The sequence below is a fragment of the Colletotrichum spaethianum genome (genome assembly GCF_022836535.1).
Source record: "Colletotrichum spaethianum MAFF 239500 DNA, contig07, whole genome shotgun sequence".
In the NCBI taxonomy this organism is placed as follows: Eukaryota; Fungi; Ascomycota; class Sordariomycetes; order Glomerellales; family Glomerellaceae; genus Colletotrichum; species Colletotrichum spaethianum.
The window spans coordinates 1,510,932-1,533,632 of NW_026054777.1; the positions used below are offsets into that span (position 1 = coordinate 1,510,932).

General features: G+C 53.0%; 3 protein-coding genes across 3 annotated transcripts; all 3 read left to right on the forward strand.

Annotated features, from left to right (window-relative positions):
- Positions 1-15,943: 15,943 nt before the first annotated feature.
- Positions 15,944-16,780, forward strand: ColSpa_03844 (peroxisomal acyl-coenzyme A oxidase 3; the record flags this gene model as incomplete). The annotated part of the gene is made up of 1 exon (XM_049270056.1): positions 15,944-16,780. The coding sequence occupies one exon, from the start codon at positions 15,944-15,946 to the stop codon at positions 16,778-16,780; it is 837 nt and encodes a 278-aa protein (XP_049126013.1).
- Positions 16,781-16,924: 144 nt separating this feature from the next.
- On the forward strand, positions 16,925-17,332 carry ColSpa_03845 (uncharacterized protein; the record flags this gene model as incomplete). Its single annotated transcript, XM_049270057.1, has 1 exon — positions 16,925-17,332. The coding sequence occupies one exon, from the start codon at positions 16,925-16,927 to the stop codon at positions 17,330-17,332; it is 408 nt and encodes a 135-aa protein (XP_049126014.1).
- A 2,444-nt stretch (positions 17,333-19,776) lies between these two features.
- ColSpa_03846 (Rpb7-binding protein seb1) lies at positions 19,777-21,318 on the forward strand (the record flags this gene model as incomplete). The annotated part of the gene is made up of 4 exons (XM_049270058.1): positions 19,777-19,902; positions 19,984-20,229; positions 20,485-20,593; positions 20,756-21,318. 4 exons carry the CDS (start codon positions 19,777-19,779, stop codon positions 21,316-21,318), a joined length of 1,044 nt encoding a protein of 347 aa, XP_049126015.1.
- Between the last annotated feature and the right edge of the window lie 1,383 nt (positions 21,319-22,701).

Here is a 22,701-nt window from a genome sequence, read left to right on the forward strand (position 1 = left end):
GACCGCTTTAGACTGCCGTTTCAAGTGCGCCAATGTAGGCCGTGGATGTGATTCTGGGGTTTGTTTGCAGGCCTCCTTGGCCAGAGAGTCCGCTTCCTCGTTTCCTGGTATTCCCGCGTGTCCAGGGCACCACCATATGTATACCCTGCCGGGCATCGTCCAGCTTGTCCGTTCTCTCTGTTTCCAAGAGCAGGAGAGCCCACTAAAGGCCCTAAATCTAGTCTGGCTGCTTCCTGCGCTCCGAGCAACGAGCCTAGCCGCGACTGCGAGGTTGTCGAGGCAGATATGAACATTGTCTGCCATCCGCGCCGTGGGAGACCTTACGGCTTCCAGCAGGCCCTGAAGAGCGGCTTGCGCCTCTGCGTCAAAGACCTCCGTTTGGTGGCCGAGCGGTTCGGATCCCCGGAAGATCTGTCGTGTGGCCTGGTATCCTACCCAGCCAGCCCCGGCGGAGGTTCTGCTTCCGTCTGTCGTTTGGGAACCGTCGGTATAGACAACAATATCCCGCTTTGAGAACTTTCCCAGTCTGTCTGTAAATTCGAGGGCTAGTTCTTCCTTGGCCTTCCCAGGGTCGTACCCGACTCTCCGGAGGACTTTATGCCAGTCCGCTAAGCACTCCCAAGGTGGTAGTTCCAGCGGGTCTATGTATTCAGCATTGCCATCTGCAAGCCATGCCATTCGTCGTAGCCTAGAGTCTGGTCCTGGCCTGTCTCCGAGCCTCTTCCGGAGGGGATGTCGTTCGTCAAGGCGATGGACCCTTACAGAGGCTTTGTAGAGCTTCGCGTCTAATATCACCTCTGCCGGCGGCAGGGCAGCTTCGCGCTGTAGGATCGGTACAGGCGTCGTTCTATACACTGGGAGTACAGATCTGATGGCCTTGGCTTGCATAGTGTCAAGTTGGTGAAGCAGACCGTTGACCCCGTTCGACACAGTGTGTCCATTCTTGACCCGGTTCCTGCCGGGCCACCATGCCTCCGATGCGTAATACTGAATAGGTGATACGCAAGAGGTAATAGCACGACAAAGGAGGTGCGCCGGCGCGCCCCAGACGGTGTTCCCTAGTCCTCGCAGTCCGTTGACTACCCGGCATGCTTTGGCGCAGAGGTCTCTCACATGGTTCTTGAATGAGAGCCTTCGGTCGAAGTGGACGCCAAGCCATCGCAGAGAGGAACCTTGGTCAACAGCATGAACTGTATGCTGCCGCCCGTCCAACATTGTGATAGATATTGGCGGGTTTCCATCTTTGCGTCTCTTGGTGAAATGGATGAGTTCCAACTTGTCGAGATCGAACGTGATACCCTCCGACGCGCCCCATCCCAGGGCTTCTTGCCATTCTTTAGCTAGTAGGGCACAGTTGTCTTCTAGAGAGGTTGAGGATGCCAGGATGGCGATGTCGTCGGCATAGCCAAACCGAGACCGCTTCCTTCCGGGACGCGCAGTGCCCAGCTTGAATAGAGGTTCGATGTAGAGCATGAAGAGGATGGGAGACACGGGTGAGCCCTGTGGTAACCCACACTCGAGGTCGAAGACGTCTCCCATCTCTCCGTCCAACCTAATTCTTGCTCTTCTCCCGATGACAAAGCTCGAAACCCATTTGACGAGGTTCTCCGGCCATCCTTGTTGGCGGAGGCGATGGACCAGCCGCCCTGGCAGCACGGCGTCGAAAGCCCCTTTCACGTCAAGTGTGAGCATGGAGGTGACAAGACCCCTCTGCCAGGCGCACTCGATATCGTGGATGGCAGCACCAGTGAGATCGCTACACGAGCGAAGAGGGAGGGCGCCGAACTGTTGGTCGTGCAGTATCCGGTGCTTGACTGTGATCCAGGCAAGCCTCCTTGCGACAAGTCTCTCCAAGCCTTTTCCAAGTACGGACAAGAGCGCAATTGGTCTATAAGAGCGCGGGAGCGCCCTGTCTCTCTTGCCCGGCTTAGGCAAGATGACTAGGATTGCTTCTTTGAAACTGGTGGGATGCCAGCCCTCGCGTATGCATCCGCTGTAGAGCGAGAAGACAATGTCCTCAATGACTGGCCATGCGGTCTTGAGAACGGCCGTCGTGATTCCATCGGACCCAGGGGTAGTGCTTCCCGCAGAGAGGACTGAAGTACGTATCTCGTCCTTTGTGATCTGTGGGAAAGGAAGTTTGGCCTGCGGGTGGGGTACTAGGGTCTCTGCTGGTATGTCCGCAGAGATGGCAGCATTTCTGAGAAGAACGCGGGCAAACAAGTCGCGCTTCTCTTTCGGTTGTGAGACGAGAGTGGATGGGTTGTCCTCATCTCGGAGTGGTGGGGTCTGGAAGGATCCTGTGGCTTTGTGCCACCCGACCATTTCAAATACGTCTTTGCCTGTGGAGGCTGCGGCGATCTTTTCTCTCCAGTAGGTGTCCTTGGAACGGCGAAGCTCACGGAGAAAGTCCTGTTTAAGGATGTCCTCCTCCTCTCGCTCCCATTGACAGTCTATTCCCAAAGCGCGGAGTCTCGCGACGGTTCCTCTTTTAGTCGTATAGGCTTGGTGTTTGCGCGTACAGGTTTCGTTCCAGTATGGCCTCCCTGGTCCTCTGCCAAGCGTGCGCCTTGTAGAAGCCGTAAGCGCTTCTCCAAGACAATCTGTGAGCTGCTGCGCTAGGAGGTCCAACGCCTGTGGACCTCTTGCGTTGCTTGCAGTATGGCGCAGAGGTTGCATGTTTCGCCTAAGAACGTCGAGGAAGAGCTTCTCATCCATCGTGTCGAGCCGGAACTTTCCCGCAGTTGGGCTGGGTATATCGGCTAGGGCCAAGGGGACCCGGGTAAGCAGAGATTCGTGATCAGACGTTGTGTGTAGGGACGTTTCTATGCTGGTGGATGCCCCATAGAGGTTGCTGGACGCCCAGCATAGGTCTAACGTGTTGCCGTCTTCGTGTGTAGCTTCACCTGTCGGCGACAGCAGGACAAGGCTGGCGGCTTCAGCCCATTCTACCAGGTTGTCAGCGTCAGGGGAGCCTGTGGCATCGGGCTGCCAGGTCCAATGGTGTAGGTTGAAATCCCCCGCGATCAGTACTCGATCCTCGGGTTTCGGTTGCCAGGCCGCTATGATATCCCTAACCGCTTGACCGGGTCGCAGCGAGCCGCAAGGGGGGTTGTAAACGTTGATGACTGTGAGGACTTTCCGCATTCCCACCAGGAGTTGTAGGAAGAGCAGATCTGTGGATGGGCTGGGCAGTGGGCGTGTTTGTACGCCCCGTAGTCCCGTTCCTCTGCGGAGGTAAGTGAGCACCCTAGGTCTGTCTTCAACCCAGTTGTCCACTGGGGTGAAAATCTCAAAACCCGGGTGGCATCTTGTGAGCCTTCTCTCTTCCGAGCGGATAGCGGGCTCTTGTAGTAGCAGTATGTCGACATGGGCCGCGTAGGCTAGATTCAGTGCCGTTTCGTGTGCAGATGGTCGTCTGGCCACGTTTGCTTGCATGATTTGCAGCATCCTAGAGGACTGTCTGCTCCTGCTGTGTCTCATTTGTCGGGGTGCAGTCCATCACTTGTCCTTCTTCATGGGAATGTCGATGCGATTGCTGGGTCGCAATTCTCCACGATCTCTCTCCCTCAGCTCGGATGGCCCGTCTGGATTGAGCAACAGACACAGGGCTTATTCCGGCGATACGCGCCACAATGGCCCTTTCCCCGTGCCGCCACGGCCAAGTGGACCGACCACCCACACCGTCCAGCCGTTCAGGAGACCCCAGTCGGGTGAGGTAACCTAATCATTACACAGCGTTAGCCACCACATCTTCTCCGACTGATGGACTGCAACATAAGGATACCTGCACTAACAGCTGGGCGCCATCACTGGCACCACCAACAACAGCACATCGTATGTACGGGCTGAGCGGCCGTGGCTGCGCCGCCTTCGCCGCAAGAACGGGCTGTGTCCTGACAAATTGCTACTCCGTATGGAATATCCTTACTGTATGGAGCCCGGTCGTAGACGCAGGCGGTGCAACCACTCAGTCTCGGCCTCGACCGCCAGGAGCAACCCACATTTCCTGCTTGGACAAAAACCACGCTTATCCGTACTGTGCTTGATGTGATGTACTATGGTACGGAGTTGGCGGCGGGTGCTAATCCGGCTTCCGCGGCAGAAAGCCGTTTGCATAAATGGAGCCCGACTTGCACCGCAGCCATCTGGGGCCAGTCCAACAGCCCAGTTGTCCAGGGAAACCATGTCGAGCCCGGACAACAAAGCTCTTCCGCTAGGCGTTACTAGCCAAGCTTACCGCTATCCCATCAAAGGTCAGTTGGCAACAGGTACATAGTACCCAAAGTTTTACCCACTTTTTACCCCTCGCGCGAGACGGTACGTCATGAACCCATATGTTTTCCCAGCTGCGTTCACCACCAACTCTGACATTTCAATTGATGGCCAACCGTCGCGATGTCCTTAAGCGATTCTGACGCGTCCGAACTTTCGCATATTACTGTTGCATTACTTCCCGAAGACCTTAATAGCCCCTGTACAGTTGAGTGTACAGTTAAGAGCATAACCATCTTCCTCTTAACACAACACATCGTCTTTCTAGAACTGCCCCACACAGTGTGAATCACAAGCATCGTCATTACTGTATACCCAATCATCCATAGGTGTAAGTGCCCCTAGAGTCGTTAAGGCTACGTCCAGCATGGGTGATTTTAATGCATATATCGTCAGCAGCCTAGAAAACCGGTAATGAATGCGAGGATAAGAAAATTAAACTGCAGTCACATTGTGGTAATTTTGAGATTACTTTAAATGTAAAAACTCATCCTCGAGTCGCAATCCCACGGGCCAAATTTCTTCTTGTCCCCCTGGGGCTCATACGATTTGCTCTGGGATTCCAAAACGCGCTTCTGAGTCTCAACCCTCACCTTCTCGCGCCAACCGTTGTTCAGACTTTCCCAAAATCTCTCTCTAAGTTGTGGCAGGTATTGGACATCATTGATGCAGTAAGCTTTGATAGGCGTCTGGATCGGCCGGATATTGAAAACTTCGTACGAACCACCATGCTTAGGGTGGTAGAGCTTGAGTCCTGCTTCCTTCACCGCCTTCCAGCGGAGCTTTTCAGAGTTTGAAAGGGGTGCATAGGTATCTATGCACTTTTCCAATCCGATGACGAAACGCCGTCGCCCAGGCCGGGCTGCATTTTCCATTAGTTGTACATCTTCAATCCCGCAGAGATTGACTGCAAAGTGATAAAACAAAGCGTCAGAGTCGTTTCGGACATCAAAGAAAACCTTGGTGATCATCGGTGATTCGAGAATGGTTTTAAGAGTCGTTCCATCGTCCGTGGCAGTTGAGAAAGCTGAAGATTGAAGTGCATGGACATCAACAAGATATACATGCTTCTTTGATGGTATAAAGATCGTCATGAGTGAGATGCTACCATGGCGAGACAGGCTTACTCCTTCCAGGTCTAGAAAGAGGGATCGCACATCACTCGGGAGAGTCTGTATCGTGTAGAGGAGACGCAACACCGACTCTGTTGAGTCAACGAGGCTGTGAGTGACGCTGTTTGCATTCATATTGAGCATAAAATAAAGGTTTAAACGCGTAAGAGCCACATTGTCATGAATGTGCGTGTAGGCAGGTACTTATAGCTGGCGCTCTACCTGGATGTCTGGCACCATCGTCACGAATTAAAGAGCCTTTCTAGTTGCAATATTGCCCCGGAGCTCTTGCCTTATTTTGCCGTTCTGCCGTTGACTACTATAAGGCTAAACGGTTGAAAGTCATATAACCGTTTGAGCTTAATCTGCCCAATCTTGTTTCCTCCCTTATGTTTCCGATTTTGAAGAATTTTACTTTGCTGCCTACTCGAAGTCTAAAGCCCCGCAATGTTGGGTCGGCGGGGTGTTATTACAAGCGGGGAAGAACAACGAACTGCGACACGAAGCAAAAGGTTCCAGCTTTCCCGTCCAAGTAAAATAACAGGTTACATGTGTACGTATCCGTTTGTTGGAGCATCAGGGTGCGTTGCGCTGTTCATTTGGTGCAGCAGAAAATTCTCCTCTCCACTGCTTTGGCCGTTTTCGTCGTTTGCCCTGTGGATGCCGCACATGTCGATGAATCGGTCTGGTCTAAGACGTCATCACAGCCGCCTGTAGATACCTGTACATAGAGGAATTTGAGTTTGCTCAGTAACTCTCTTTCTCTACATGGGTAGGGTGCTTTGCTCGAGTAGCATCAGTAGAGGGGTCTTTGACTTGCCCTTCACGGCTAAGACGAAGGGCTATTACAGGGAGACCGATGAATCACATGGTTTTGGATATTATTATCGCGTTATGTAAGACATACCGATTAAATGGTCTTAATAGTGCCATCGTCGTCGTCGTATGAGGCGGTTGGCGCTCATTATTTATAGCGAGCTATGTCCGCTAATACTCCGGTGGGTTGCAATCAATTGTCTCTCCCGCCAACCATATTCAAACAGTTGCGAAGAACCCATGCATTACTGGATATCATACGAAAAAGATATATGCCTGAGAAGTTAAGGAGCTATGTCATCTGCAGTTGCAAGAGTCATACGGTGGGACGAGAAAGAGGCAATTGCTGAATGTCCCTATTGTTCGAAGCAACATAGGCACACCATAAGCTTCTTGACTGACGCGAGCAATAATCAACGGAACACTTTCAGATTGCGACATGTTCACACCGGAATAAACAATGCGAGCATTCGGCAAGCAGTGGCTCCATGTTTGGAGAATTATGACCATTTATCTTCTCCAATAACATACAGACTCCTCTTTCCATTCGAAGACGATAACAGAGTTCGTGATTATAGTTGGGAAATCAGGTCTTTCCCGTTGAGGCCGACTGATCGGTCGCACTCCAGGTGCTTCCAGACGGTTGGCATGTCATCAAAATTCGACTATATTGAGGAAAATGAGATCTATGAAATCAGTCAGAAGCTTACATCCATTGGGCTTGAAGAGGTTTGCTTTGTTCTTTTGGATATTCCGTTCTGATCATGCTGCACATTTCTCGATGAATGCGCTAATCTAGACCAAATATCAGGGTAGTAAACGCGAGCATACGTCATGTTTCATCTCTGTTCCTGAGATGGAAATCAAGTGTGCAAAAGGCAGCACCGAACTTTCTCTCGCTGTTATTAGAGGGGAAAAGGAGAGGGTACTGGAGCTGCTACACGAAAACGCCGACGTCAACGCACAAGACATACTTGGCCGTACGCCTCTTATGGAAGCTGCGCTTTGGGGCCATGTTGAAGTCACGAAAATTCTCTTGAAATCGAAAGCAAACCCCACCAAGATGGACAAAGAGAGAAGACAAGCTGTTGATCTGGCAGAAGAATGCGACAGAAACGACGAGGAGAGAGAAGAACGCCACCTCAACTACATAGAGAAGCCCTCTGAGAAAAAGAGGGATCGAAGGATCATTCGTGGACTACTCGGAGCCGTCCCATCCAGTGGAAATTCGCCGATGAAGAGCTTGAAAAGCTACTACGCAGCCCGGATCTATAAATGTCTTGATCTGCGGACAGCTTCTTTGGTACTCCCAATTTTTGGGGTTGAAATCAAGAATGAATACCAAACAGTCGCTTTCCTGGATCGAGATAAGCCTTTCGACATGATTCATGCCGTAAGCGGATGGTCTGGCTCAGGACACAAAGAACCTCGCCAAAGAAGTGGACACTATTACAAGCTTGATGCCAAATACTGGACGGCTCAGGCTCTGAATCTTGCCAGGAAGATTGGTATGCCTTTCCCGTCTAACCCTCGAGATGGAACAATGACGATTGGGATTTATAACGCATGCCACGCCGAGGCTCAACTGGTTGCATTCTTTGTTGAACATCACCTACCTATCGTGGAAGCTACTAATTGCCAATCGGAAAACTTGTTCAGTCGGCAATGCAGGAGACAAAACCCGATACGGAAGGCTAAAATCATTGTAAGCCAAGATCCGTGTGGTTCTTGTATGGCTTTCATTACTTGTGTTAAGTCCAAGCAAAATTGTGATTTTGAATTAGTCGTTGCGAAAGGAATATCTAGTTGAAAGACGACAGATGGGTAAGCGGCTGAGCCTTACATAAGTAATAAATTCACCTGAGAAGGCACTTAAGAGCAACTTGGACCCGGGTCGGTGACGAGAGGTTCAAGATAGGAAAAGCAAAGCACGGGCAGCTAAGTCTACGTCTGATTGAGCGGGCCTCTAGAGTTACACTGAGTCACAATGCACAGTCCGGGAGAACCCAAGTGCCCACAAGTTCAAATGCGGTAAGACATGGCCCATTTACACCTGCTACAGTATAGAGCATAAATCTCTTCCTCTTTTGCACAAGCTTTCAATGTTTAGGAGAGCTAGAACCTGCTGTTGAGTCTGTTTCAAACGTCTGTTATTGGCTGTGTTTGCCTTTTCGTACAACTTTATCGTTGGGCCTAGCGCTGCTACAGTATTCAATTTGGGCATAGTGATGATTGAAAGATATTGATGTCTTCGTGAGAGTGTTACAGCCCAACCAGTTGGGGTGCTAGCCAGCGTAACTTTTCAATGCAGAACAGGGGAAAATGATGCCGGCGCATCATAACCGAAGCTTTTGCTTCGTGGTGCAGTCGGTTGCCCTGACCTGCTCGTAACAGAGAGATTGGCTAGTTCGATGATAGCGCCCTCAGCCGCAAGAAGTTGAATGCAATTCTGAGCCCTTTCCCCGCCTTCTACTGTGATCTTGCGCGTGATATGGCCGGTGTTTTTCCATGCGGTGTCTGATGATCAAAATGCGAAGTCGCTAAGCAAGTCGAGCTAAGTAGCCTGCTGACCCCCTCGCACTGTCGCAGTGGAGCCTCGGCTAAGCATCTGAATGGAGCGACTTCAGGCACTTATAAGTACTTGGTAATCAGAGCAGAGAGTGGGTGCTTACAGCCTACTATGCAGCCATATCTGGATCTTCTTCCGTCTTATCAAGTATACTTAAGTAGCCTCAGGTCGTCTCCACATTTCAAAGATTGAATGTCTGTGCTGAAAGCGGAAGATAGATTTGCTCCAAACTGTACGCCTGAGGAGCCATATCTGGATCTTCTTCCGTCTTATCAAGTATACTTAAGTAGCCTCAGGTCGTCTCCACATTTCAAAGATTGAATGTCTGTGCTGAAAGCGGAAGATAGATTTGCTCCAAACTGTACGCCTGAGAAGGCGCGCATAGTTGTATTGCAACCGGACAACCACCGGACCGACTTTACTGACAGAACTGGTAGAGAGAGCTGTCGAGCGAGAGCGGAACCCAGGAGGAAGATCTTAGACGTGGGAACTCTCAACTCAGTTTTGTCGTTGGTTTACTGTTTAAGAAAGGTTGGTGGTGTGAGTGGAGGTATCTTAGCCTCCCGTCATGGCGGAACCAATGGAGGCCGAGATTGTGGTGGAACCGGATGACGCCCCCTTTTCGACGCCAAAGCGCCCGATTCGAGTAACGAAGCCGACCATCAAAATTCGAGCCACGACTCGACAGGACAAAGAGGCAGCGCAGGAACCGAAGAGAACGACCCGGAACACGACGCGATCAGCATCAATTGAAGGAACGGTGGAGCGAGCGAGCGACATCAGACGAAGCAATGGCGGCGGCGGAAGTAGCGGAAGCAACGATGGCCGGGCAATGCTCCAGCAGGCTTTGGAGATGCTGGGTGAATCCCGCAAAGAGTCCCAATGGCTGAAGGAAGCACTCAAGCGGCAAATGGAGGTGGCACAGAAACAGGAAGAAATGATACGCGACTTGAGCTTGAAGATGGATGAAACCACGAAACGGATGAACGAAGAGCTGAAGCATTCCCGCGAAGAACTGAAGCTGGTCCGCGAGCAACTTGAAACTATCGCGACAAATGGCACGAACTCCCCGCCATTGTCGTACGCCGATGTCGCACGATCAGCTCCGTCCTCCCAACCGACCAACCTCCGAACGCTTTCGTCTTTCAACACGACGCCGTCCAACCTCTCCGACACGCTGTACTGCACAATCGATACGTCTCATGCCGAAAGCGAAGCTGCCGAGCAAATGTCGGTTGGCTCAATCCGGACGATGGTAGAGAGCCAGATCCGTGCTGCAGAAGGTAACACTGCGTCTTGGCGGTGCCGAGCAGTGACGAAAGACCCCAGGAACCCCCATCGAATTAGGATTGCTTGCAGAGACGACGACGAACACGCAATGGTGAAGCGAGTGGTGGAAGCGAACCTGGCATCAGGGGCCCGGGTCCTCCGAGACGACATCTATCCAATCCGAGTGGACAGCGTCAATCGCACAGCGGTGCTGGATGAGAACGGGAACATTCGCGATGGAGCAGCTGAGGCCTTTGGCCGGGAGAACGACGCAACGATTGCTAAGATAGCATGGCTGAGCGACAGAAGCGTCGCAAAGGCGTACGGTTCGATGGTGGTGTATCTCGGGAAAGCGGCGGATGCGCGCAGACTGCTTAGCGAAGGCTTCTTTCATGCGGGGGGAGAATCTGGCTACACCAGGCCCTTCGAGCGCCGAGAACGCCCGCAACAGTGCTACAACTGCCAGGAGATCACTGAGCACAAGGCCTACCAGTGCAACAAGCCCAAGGTGTGCGCGAGATGTGCCGCGGAGGGGCATGGCCACCACGAGTGTAGTGCGACGATCCTGAAATGCGTTCCGTGCGGAGGGCCGCACGAGTCGTTCAGCCGAAACTGCAGGAGACTCTTCCCCGCTCGACATGAGTAGAAGGTTCCGAATGATGCAACTCAACGTGATGAAACGGGGCGAGATACACGAGAGCTTGATGAACGATGAGTCAGTCCGGGATGCGACGGTGCTGGCGATCCAGGAACCGCAGGCGAGGGTCATCCAAGGCCGCCTCCTCACAACCCCGATGGGGCACCAGGGGTGGACGAAGATGGTCCCGTCAGTGTGCAGAGAGGGCAGGTGGGCGATCAGGAGTATGCTATGGGTGAACGAGGGAGTGGAGGTGGAGCAGGTGCAGCTGGAGTCGCCCGACGTGACGGTGGCAGTTGTCCGGCTTGAGGAGCGGCTGGTGGTGGTGGCGTCGGTGTACGTGCCGGGAGGTGAAAGCCATGCCCTGCGGAACATATGCGACAACTTGCGACGAATCGTGACGGATACCAGACAACACGCGGATAGGGTGGTGGATGTGATCATTGCCGGCGACTTCAACCGGCACGACCAGCTCTGGGGAGGAGACGAGATATCGATGGTGAGGCAGGGCGAGGCGGACCCGATCATCGACCTTATGAATGAATTCGGCCTCAGCAGTCTACTACCGCGTGGCACGAAGACGTGGCAGAGAGGAGAGCACCAGTCGACGATCGATCTTGTCTTGGCGTCTGAGGATCCGACGAGCTCGCTGATCAAGTGTGCGATACACGAGACGGACCATGGGTCGGACCACAGGGCCATTGAGACGATTTTCGACGTCTCAGTTCCTACACCGGCACCACGCGAGCGCCTACTCTTCAAGAACGCGCCGTGGAAAGAGATCAACGCCAGGATCGAGAAAGCACTGGAAACGACAGCTTGTGAAGGGACGGTGCAACAAAAGACGGACAGACTGATGGCGGTGGTGATGGGGGCGATCCACGCCCTGACACCGAAGGCCAAGCCGTCGCCATACTCCAAACGGTGGTGGACGACCGACCTAACACAGCTTCGTCGGATCTACACGTACTGGAGAAACCGAGCGCGTGCAGAAAGGCGAGCGGGACGAGCCAGGGCGAATTTAGAAGAAAAGGCAAAGGCGGCATCGAAACAGTACCACGACGCGATCCGTCAGCAAAAGAGGAAGCACTGGAATGAGTTCCTAGCGGACAATGACAACATATGGAAGGCTGCTAGGTACCTGAAAGCAGGCGATGAGGAGGCTTTCGGCAAGCTGCCGCAGCTGGTCAGGGCAGACAAAACAACGACAACGAACCACACAGAACAAGCAGAAGAACTACTCACCACCTTCTTCCCCGCCCTCCCCGAAGACATCGACGAGGAGGGAGACAGACCGCAGAGAGCTGCGGTGGAGATGCCGCCCATTACGATGGAAGAAGTGGAACGCCAGCTATTCGCGACAAAGTCGTGGAAGGCACCCGGCGAAGACAGGCTCCCCGCAGCGGCCTGGAAGCAGACCTGGCCGGTGGTGCGGGCCTGGGTGCTGTCGATTTTTCGGGCGTCTCTGGACGAAGGGAAACTGCCCCATCAGTGGAGGCACGCAAAGATCATACCCCTCAAGAAACCGGGCAAAGATAACTACACGCTGGCAAAAGCATGGCGACCGATCTCGCTGCTGGCCACACTAGGTAAGGTACTAGAGTCGATAGTGGCGGAGAGGATATCACATGTGGTTGAAGCCTATGGCCTGCTGCCGACGAATCACTTCGGAGCTAGGAAACAACGATCGGCCGAGCAAGCGCTCTTGCTCCTCCAAGAGCAGGTTTACACGGCATGGCGGGGCCATCGTGTCCTCAGCCTCATCAGCTTTGATGTAAAAGGAGCGTACAATGGCGTGTGCAAGGAAAGACTGGTCCAAAGAATGAAAGCGCGAGGCATCCCGGATGACTTGCTCCGGTGGGTATCAGCTTTTTGCTCCGACCGCACGGCAACGATCCAAATCAACGGGCAGTCGTCTGAATCGCGAAGCCTACCCCAAGCGGGCCTTCCTCAGGGGTCACCATTGTCTCCGATACTGTTCCTCTTCTTCAACGCAGATCTAGTGCAGAGACGCATTGACAGCAACGGAGGAGCGATGGCCTTTGTCGACGACTTTACAGCTTGGGTCACGGGGAAAACGGCTCGAGATAACCGCAAAGGCATCGAGTCCATCATACGAGACGCCATCGACTGGGAGAGGAGGAGCGGCGCGACGTTCGAGGCCGAGAAGACGGCCATCATCCACTTTACCCGCAATGACAAGAAGTCCGACCCGGAAGCGTATATGATCAAAGGACGGCCTGTTCAACCGAAGAATCACACCAAGATCCTGGGAGTCATCATGGACACTCGACTCAAGTACAAGGAGCACATAGCAAGAGCTTCGTCAAAGGGCCTCAAGGCAGCGCTGGAACTCCAACGACTCCGAGGACTGTCGCCAGCAACGGCGCGACAGCTGTTTACGGCAACAGTCGCACCGGTAGTGGATTACGCCTCGAACGTGTGGATGCACCGGTACAAGGACAAGCTCATGGGACCGATCAACAGAGTACAGAGGGTATCGGCTAAGGCGATCGTCGGCACCTTTCTCACGGTTGCGGCGAGTGTGGCAGAAGCCGAGGCCCACATACCTACGGCGAAAGAGCGGTTCTGGAGGAAAGCAGTCAAGATGTGGACAGACATCCACACGCTACCGGAGACGAATCCACTCCGCAGGATGACGTCCAAGATGCGAAAGTTCCGGACTACCCACCGCTCGCCGCTGTTTCAAGTGGCTGAGGCTCTGAAGGGTATACCGATGGAAAGGGTTGAGACCGTTAACGCGCTTACGTTGCTACCATGGGAAGATAGACTCCAAGTCAAAATCGGTAAGGAAGAGACAACAGTGCTCGAGACAACCAGCACGGTCCGCGTGGCGGTCAGCAGCTCAGTAAGAGGGGGGATGGTAGGTGTCGGCGGTGCTGTTCAGAAACGGTCGGGGAGAGTCGACGGCGAGCCTGAGCATTTCTCCTTCACACTAGGTGCGAGATCAGAACAGAATCCCTACAGCGCAGAGCTGGCAGCGATAGCATACATGTTGAGACGGTCTCTGCGAGGGGTCACGGGCGAGAAGATCACGGTGGTGACGAGCAACAAGGGGGCGGTGCTCTCACTCAAACAGCCCCTCCAGCAATCCGGACAAGCGTACATACGCAGTGTGTACGATTCGGTGGAGGAACTTCGAAAGGACAACAACACCATCACAGTACAGTGGGTGGCAGCAAGTGAGGAAGACGAACTGCTCAAGCAAGCAAAGACACAAGCGCGCGAAGCGACCAAAGACGGCGCCACCCCGCAAGTACAGTTCCCCATGATGAAGTCCACGACGCTTAATGTGGCACGAGCAAAAGTGTCCCAAGGACGCGTGCTGCCCGAAAAGGTCGGACGATTCTCCAAAAGAGTCGACAAAGCGCTGCCAGGAAAACATACCCGCCAGTTGTACGACCAGCTTACTTGGAAAGAAGCGACCACTCTCGCACAACTTAGAACCGGAATGGCTAGACTGAACTACTATTTACATCGGATCGACGCGACACCCTCGTATTTATGCGGATGTGGACAGGCAGCAGAAACTGTGGAGCATTTTCTGTTCCGATGTACTAGATGGACAACGTTCCGAACCGAGATGCTTCAGTGTACCGAGACGCAGAGAAGCAATATCTCCTTCTACCTAGGAGGCAAGAGCCCCTCAGACGATGAGAAATGGGCGCCAAACATGCAAGCAGTTCGAGCGACAATACGATTTGCGCTGGCAACAGGCCGTCTAGACGCAAGGCGATGAGAGACGGGATTGGAGGACACCTTTTACACATCAAACCCGACACAACCTTAACCATTTAACAACCCGTGCCACAAGCAGCAGGCACTGCTTCAGCCGCCGTAGATAGGACGTTGAACACTTGGAGAATAGGCTTCAAGATGGCATGCTAAAAATACAACCAAACCACGGGAATCCGAAGCGAGACGGCAGACTTGGAGGAGTAAGCAGGAAACGGAGACATCACTTATGGGCTGCAAGGAGACAAGGACACAAGCTCAGCAATGTATGTGTAATCAGTTTAGGTGCCCTTTCGGCTTCGCCGCCGGGCGTAATAAATTGTGTGTGTGTGTGTGTAGCATCGCTCCAAACTCAGCCGGTTGAAGGGAACTGGAAATGGATTTTGCGGACATTGCAAATAGCGCCTAACCAGAGCCAAAAACGACTTTTTCTACATGGGAAACGGGGTGGTCGGTAAGGTCCATGGAATGCCAGCTTCTAGACCTCGCCTTTCCCATATCTTAGATGGAGCCAGATACAGACTCTACGGAAAGGCTTCATGTCGGGACGAGCAAGATCTTTACCCTAGGCTTGAGAATGGTCGCCATTAAGAGTCAGAACCGGCTCCTGGCATTTGGCTGCAGCTGTGCGGAACGGCAGGGCGGATGAGTACTGTATGTAGGGCCTCGTTGCGTGGCTGGGGCTATTCACCATCTAGTCAAAATCGGCTCTTTGAAGTAACGAACCCCAGTTGTATGAAGGAAATCGGAGTTGGATGCCGACCTCGCGGACAGTAGGCACAGCCAAAGAAGGTCGTTGTTGCTTGGCTGGAAAGGCTCTCCCCTCCCCCCTCCCTCCCCAGGAGCCGAAACTGGCTCCTAGAAAAAGCTAGTTGTGAGTCCGACGGCCAGGCGATATGCTGATGCCTGCAAATTTCATATTGCTTGGGCTATGTGCACAACGTGGGTCCATCGTCTTCAGCGCCTATGGCAATAAATCTGCGAATCCGTAGTCAAGGGCTCTTACAGATGCGGCAGTTAAAACGTAGAAGTTTTCTGCTAGGAACTTTACACGAAAACCTCGACTACATATTTAACACCTCATATTCTTGTTGTCCCCAGGCTTGCGAGATGTCGTCAACAAATTGTGACTGGCAGGGCGATATGTGGGATGTTGCAAGCGAAAGCCGTCACGAAGCCATAGGCGCTAACATTCAACTTCACTATGAACGCGCGAAGGACCTCTGCCAAACAAGTGGTAAGCAAGCAATGGGAACCGCTTGTCAGACAACTTCTAGTCGAGCATAGGCTTGACGGCCGATGACATCCTCTCGCCCAACTTCTGGCGCTTTCACTTTGATAGTACGTCACCCTCAATCGCGGATTCCTATTCGGTACTGAGCTCCTTTAGTGATCGCTGCTCGAGATATGACTGCATTCGTGATTGCGACGATTCATTTGAGCCTCTGTATCGAAATCATCGCCCGTTTCGCAAAAAAAGAGACGTACTTAGCACAGATTCTCAAAGACATGCGGCAGTTCAATGTTTGCGGTGAATTCATGTTGACCGAGATCGAGCATGGTCTCGACGCCAAGAACCTGGACACCACGGCAACACTGCTAGATGACGGATCGTTCTTGCTGCACACGCCGGCTTTCGGTGCCGCCAAAGCCATGCCACCAACTACTCCCTTGGTTGGCGTTCCTCGCACAGCAGTCGTCTTCGCCCAATTGCTGATCAACGGCAAGAGCAGAGGCGTCAAACCATTTATCGTGCCAATCAACGACTCAACCCGAATGAGTCCCGGGATTGTGTCGCGGGCCCTGCCTATCCGACCCGGTACAAAACCTCTAGACCATTTCATCACGATGTTCAACAACGTAAGACTTCCTACCAAAGCCCTGCTTGGTCCGTCCACAAAAGCCGAAGACGAGCGAGCAGAGTTTCCGGACCAGATTTGGCGCGTCTCCGTAGGAATCGCAACGGTGTACAGTAAGCGTCGACAGGTCGGAGTCGGGAACCGCGGACAAGTTGTGCCAATCATGACCTTTAGCACGCAGCAACGCCCCATCCTTAAAGCTCTCGCTTACGGAGAGGTCCTTCATGCCTATGCCCAGTGGACCGTCCGGGAATTTATGAAACTTGACAACGCCGTGGACGTCCGCAGAGGCCTTGCGACCGCTTTGAAGGCGCTCGTGGTGCGGTCATCTCGGTTACTTGTCGAGCTTGCAGAACGATGCGGGTGGCAGGGCTTGTTTGCCTACAAACAGATCAGTGAGCTGGCGTCCACTTTGCAAGGAAATTCGATTGCAGAGGGTGACAGCCTAGTCATCAGCATTCGTAGGTGTATTCTCTCTGACTTGTAGTCTTCTGGCTTACACGTGGGACAGGACTTGCGTCAGAACTCTTGGCGCAAAAATACTGCCTGCCTCGGCCAAGCGACCGAACGAGCCCGCTGGCCAAGTATGAAATCGGCTTTGTTCGAGGAGGTGTCGGAGAGGGTGGCCACGATGGCGGGCGGCCATCGGAGCGACAATTTCAACGCTACCGTCCTCCCACACTGCAGGGCGATGGTGGAGGCCATTGGGCAACGCATGGCTTACGAAGCAGCGCTGCACTCCGATACTGTCGCTCCGGAAGTGCTTGATCTCTTCGAGATATGCTGCATTCAGGAAGACCCCAGTTGGTATATCGAGCACTGCAATGACACCCGAACACGGATCTGGGAGACGGAAGAGAGGGCTTTCAAAAACATGCTGCCTTTGTTGCCAGGATTGGTGGATAAGGTCAACGCCGGAGACTATATCACTGCTCCCATCGTTGACGGCAAAACCCTGGAGACTTTCCTTTTGGGTTTGCCTACCTTTGGTAATGAAGAAAGGGCTATGAGAAAGCCGACCCCGGGACCGAAGCTTTGAAAATCAAGGAGAGAATGAGAGAAAAGAGCTTTGGGGTATGGATCAAGACTGTTAACCTCCTAGCTGGCTTTCGTGCTGTTGATGTTGAACAACTCAAACTTTCTGAAGCCAGACGCCTTATATTGAGGATGAAAGCCAAAGTTACAAGACCTGCCCGATAGGCTTGGGGTGGGCAGTCGTGTGGTTCAGTCACTTCAGCTTCATGACTTACATGTAACCTCAGTCCCAAGGAAGTTTACTAACGTTACTACATAGTATCACTATATTGCTTACCTCACAGGGTATCAGAGTATATCTGCACACTCCTTATACTGATTCGACTGTTGGATACGATATCTTGCTAGTAACAAGCGGTACCTTGACGCAAACACTCGTCCGGTGATAACGAACGGTACCTTGACGCAAACACTCGTCCGGTGATAACGAACGGTTTCGGGTCGGACTTATAGTCGTTGCCCTGCGGTCGGAGCAGAAAGCCAATCCCAATCGAAGCGCATCGTTTGACATGCCTCGCGCTTTTGTCTTATGAACTAGACATCCCTTGCACACGCCGTGACACTTCATTGTCCTGGTCTTGTATGCACCGTGTTGAATGACGAGAGCGTTCGGATGTTGGTCGGATGGGAAAACGGGCTTAATCGCGCAGCATCGATGTATGGCAGGGGCGGCGAGTGTGTGGCGTTTGCCGCAATAGTTTCGAGTTGCTCGTGGACAAGCTCCAGTTCTTCACCCGTCTGCTTCGTGGTCTGGTCAGCTTCGAGCTCAAGTCGCGCATCATCTCTTCCTGCCGCATTGCCACCCCAATCTGCCGCTTGAGCGCCTCCGTCAGCCATCAGTACTCTGCGAGATTAATCAGGTAGATCCAACCCTTCTGCAGCATCACCATGCCATCCTTGCTTCCGTCACCATCGCCGGCGCTTCGTCTTCTGTCGCTCGCTAGCTCGGCCGTGCCTTCAATCGATGCCGTTCGTGTTGTATTTTTGGGAGTTTTCCGGTGCCTGCGCTGTCTCTTCCCACTGTCGAATTACGGTTTCGCTTTGGCGCCAGAAAGGGGTGAAGGAAGAGGGGGCGAATGGTCCGCATGCGCCACAGTCCCCCTGTTGATCCGGCCATGACGGGAGCTACGACACACCACACACACCCGCCAGAATTTCCCAGGCGGCACTCACCTCAATAAAGAGGGCTTGCATAATACAGGTCAATTCTCTGTTGACCTCTATGCCGAGCCCTTACCTGTTAAGGTAGGAAATCGTCTAGGCTATTGTTACTTGGCGTAGAATGTGAGTCGTCCGAGGCCAAGAGGAAGCAATTAATTTGGCTGCTGGGGTTTGACTATCGGTCAGCCATCCTTCTTCGGACGGTTAGCAAACATTGAGGTGGGCGGCGCGCATCTGTTGAAGGGAGCTTTCCCTAATCCCCGCGCTGGATTCCGAAATAATTTTTATCGGTTCCATTTCAGGGCAACTGCGCGACGGACGGGCATTCCTTCTGCCAGCCCGTTACCAAGCAGTCCCCAGCGGTCTTGTCCGATCCATCACCGACCCGTCATCTCGCTTCAAAAAGCAGAAAGGCGGACAGTCATCAAGACTGGGGAATGAAACTTGCCTCAGGCGTCAACACCACTGCAATCCTGATGACAAAGACGTTCGCCGTTTTGACATTGCCCCGAAACAAAAGCGGTACTCACTGACATTCCCATCCCGTTTCCACTTCTGTAATCTTCCTTTTTTCTTTTCCCAATCACGGATTGTCATCTCAGCTCAGTAGAAATCTGACAAACGTCCTGCACGAGCATGCGTCGCCATCTGCACCAAAATTTAGGATAAATGATTCCCGGCGAGACTGCCATCGTGCAATGAAGAGGATTCCGTTTCTCCTAGAAGAAACGCACAAGTCCAACCGTGGGTGAGGCCACAAGAGTAATCCTGGCGACAGCTCCTGCCATTGGCATTGGGAGAGAACTTGGACGACTCGTTAAAAGGCGTCACGCGCCCCGTCAGTACAGGTAGGGAGTCATTCAAGCCCGCAGACCCGGTCTAGACTTCTATACGTACCCCTAGGGTGCTGTTTTGCGAGAATTGGGCATGGGGCCGTAGAACCAAAGAAAGGAAAATCTCCATCGCAAAAGCTGTCCATCGAGGGGAGGAGCGACCGGGCCCATACCTGTCCTTTTTCCCCATGAGAAAGAGCGCGGCAACTTCCCTATATTATCTCCTACCACCTTCTGGACTTCACGTATCTTCTTCCCATGCCACCAGTTAACCACACCCCCCTTCCCCCTCCCCCACCAGGTCGCAACGCTCCAAGTGCTGCTTCTGTTCTGGCTGCTGCTCATCTGCATCCCACCTTTACCTTCTCCTCCCTTCCGTACTTCGTAACGAGACAACCTCTGAAGAAAACCACACCACGCTCGCCATCGCTATTCCTGCGCTTCAACCGGCAGGATGGTTTCCGCTCCCCCTGTCTTGGCCCTAGAAGCCGCCCTTAAGACCATCCCAGACCATAGGGCTCCTGGCATTACAGGCACTCGCATTGCTGCCATGACCAGCATCTGTGTTGAAAACGTTCAGGTACGATACGATATTCGACACGCCGTCGCATCTTGAATCACCTGGTAAATTTGGCTAACCTTTATTTTTTCCCTTCTGCAGTATGAGTCGGCCCTCGTCCAGAAGCTGTTCACCTACTTCATGATGGCAACTCCTCCTTATAAGCTCGGCTTTCTATATGTTGTAGACTCAGTGGTCCGCAAGTGGCTTGTGCAGGCTAGAAGCCGTCAGCAAGTCTGCGACGAGAATGCCGCAGATGGCACTTGCGGTGCTGGCGTGCATCGACTGACGGTGCTGATGCCTAACTTCATCGATGACCTACTTCGAGCTTTGCCCGACGGCCACAAGGTGTGTAGCAAGTTCTACAATATGAGGGTGTCCCCCGTCGCCATTTCCTACCCCGCGCTGTTTACAGCGGTATCGACGTTAAGTTGATTGCATACTACCTGGCAGGCTTTCACCCCTCTCAACATTCTCTCATACTTGGGAGGCAACAGTGGGAGTAAGAGATTGTGGCACACTCACACACGTCGGCATTTGTCTGTTCTTAATGTACAACTGAACTTAGCGAAACACTTACTGACACTGCTCTGCCTTCCGTAGGACAAGTTGCATAAGTTGATTGGAATTTGGCGCAAGGCCTTGACGTTCCCTAACGAGATGATAAAGTCATTCCAGAGCAAGCTGGATGCTATGCCTGCCCCCGTTCCAAGTATGTTATTTCTTTGTTCGAGTATTGGTTTCCATCTCTTTGCTCGCCAACTTCAAATTCCGTCTCATTCTAACTGATTTGACCGTTTAGGCCCAAACCCGGCCCGGTTTCCTCTGCCAGTGGCTCAGTCCCAGGGCCCGCCTACAAGGATACAGTTTTCAGACCAGCCTCGGATACCCCAGCTGCCTCGTCAGGTCGCCGGTGTCTCTCCTAACACCGCTCAGCAGATGGCGATGTTTCGGATAGCCCCCAGTTGGGGCACTACCGCCGACAGGTTTGCTGTCATGCTCACGTCCGTCAGCGGCAGCCATAACGGTGCTGCTCCCGTGGTATCTACTGCCCCCACAGCCTCCAGCCTTTCGATTCTGCCTGCTCCAGCCATCGCTGCGGCGCCGAATTACTACACTTCGGGACAGAGACATGGCGGCTCCGCTCAGCCCAACGGTAGCCTCAACCAGCATGGGTACGACAACCGCGCGCGGTCCCCGAGCCGACACCAGGGTCCCACTCGATCCGGATGGCCCAGCCACAGTGATAGTAGACGCAAACGTCGAGGCAGCAAGCATCGTCAGCGTATTCTGGCGCCGAGCCGCGATGGCAGCCGCAGCAACGGCTCTCGTTACGGTTCAAACGACAAGCGGGTCGAATTCGACCGATCTCTTCCCGCCGGCCACATCAAAGGTCTTAGCCGAACCCTTCTGAGCAATAGCATGCAGCCCAGATAGGGTGGAGGCTTTGGTCCGTGTGATGCTAGCGACTACAGCAACAACTCTAGACCCGTTGTGCCTGGTCTGATCGTCGAGGCGCCCGACGTCGAAAATGGCGCCGGTGTGTCCCCAAAGGCCATCAGCCGCCGCATGCAGAGGGCAAAGAGCGGCAACGACGGTCCTCGCTCTACCCGTCGCAGACGCGATGCATGTCATGATGACCCTGGCCGCTGAGCCGTAGGCGCAACCGTGGGAACCGCCGTGGTAATCCTCTCGACGGTAAAAGGAACTCTGTCACCAACGCTCAGCCACTCCCGTAGCCATTTCCCTTAGGTATCGGCACCCTGCCTAACGGCATGCCGACCTACTCTCGGGCTTCATGTTCCCGGCCACAAAGGGCAACTATTAATCGTTCGATTCTCCCACTTCCTTAAACTGTATATGGGATAGATATCGTTTACGTTGAGTTATTGATCACGACGAGTGAGGGTCTCATCTCCTTATTATACCTTAAAGCCTAATGTCTGCAATACGCGTGCGTCACAGACAAGCATGCACCACCAAACCGCGACCATGCGACCTTTCCAAGAGAGTGACTCACCCGTAACGCCCTAGATTCGCCAAAATCAACCAGCGAGATCCTCGTATAACATTTTTATGTCTATCTGACAGGTGCATGAGCTATGATCAGCTAGGATTACCGCAAATACCACACCGCCTTTGCTTCGCCTCAGTCCTCGTTGTCCGATCAGCCTGTGATCTCCTCAAACCTCTGGAAGACAAAATGGCCTTGAATTAAAGCATGCCATTACTGAAGGGCCTCTTTCCAAGGAGGGAGAAGCTGGTCCCGGATTGGCTTTCGAAGTCAGTCAGCGGTCAGGGGTCCTGCTCAGCACAGGTCCTACGGCAGAATATCGCAAGGGTACCTGACTTGCCCTTGCCGCAAAGACATTGATGTAGTCCTGGGTGGTTCAAGTGGTCGTGGTAGGCTAAGAAGCTTCCACGCCCTGGGCGAGTAGGAAGAAGCCAGTTTACAAGGAACGAGCTTTTTATGGCTTCGGTTTCACTATAACTGCCGGCAAGCATTGTCATCCGCATTACCTGATGCTGCTGGGTGGTCTGTGGCGGAGCATATGCATTTACTACGACTAAAACACAATGAGCATCTGTTAACGCAATCATCCAGCACAGGTGGATATGAGTCATAATTTACGAAAGGGCAAGAAAATGGCGGAACAGGCTCTATATTGGACAGTTTGACCAACAACTCTATGAACCGGCATTATGTTGAGCATGAATTCCGTAAATTGCCAGAGTCGCGTTAACATTATTTTCTCGCAGGCGATTTGCATAGTAACGCATACATTAAACATTAACATCGCACGAAGAACTTTTTCTCGC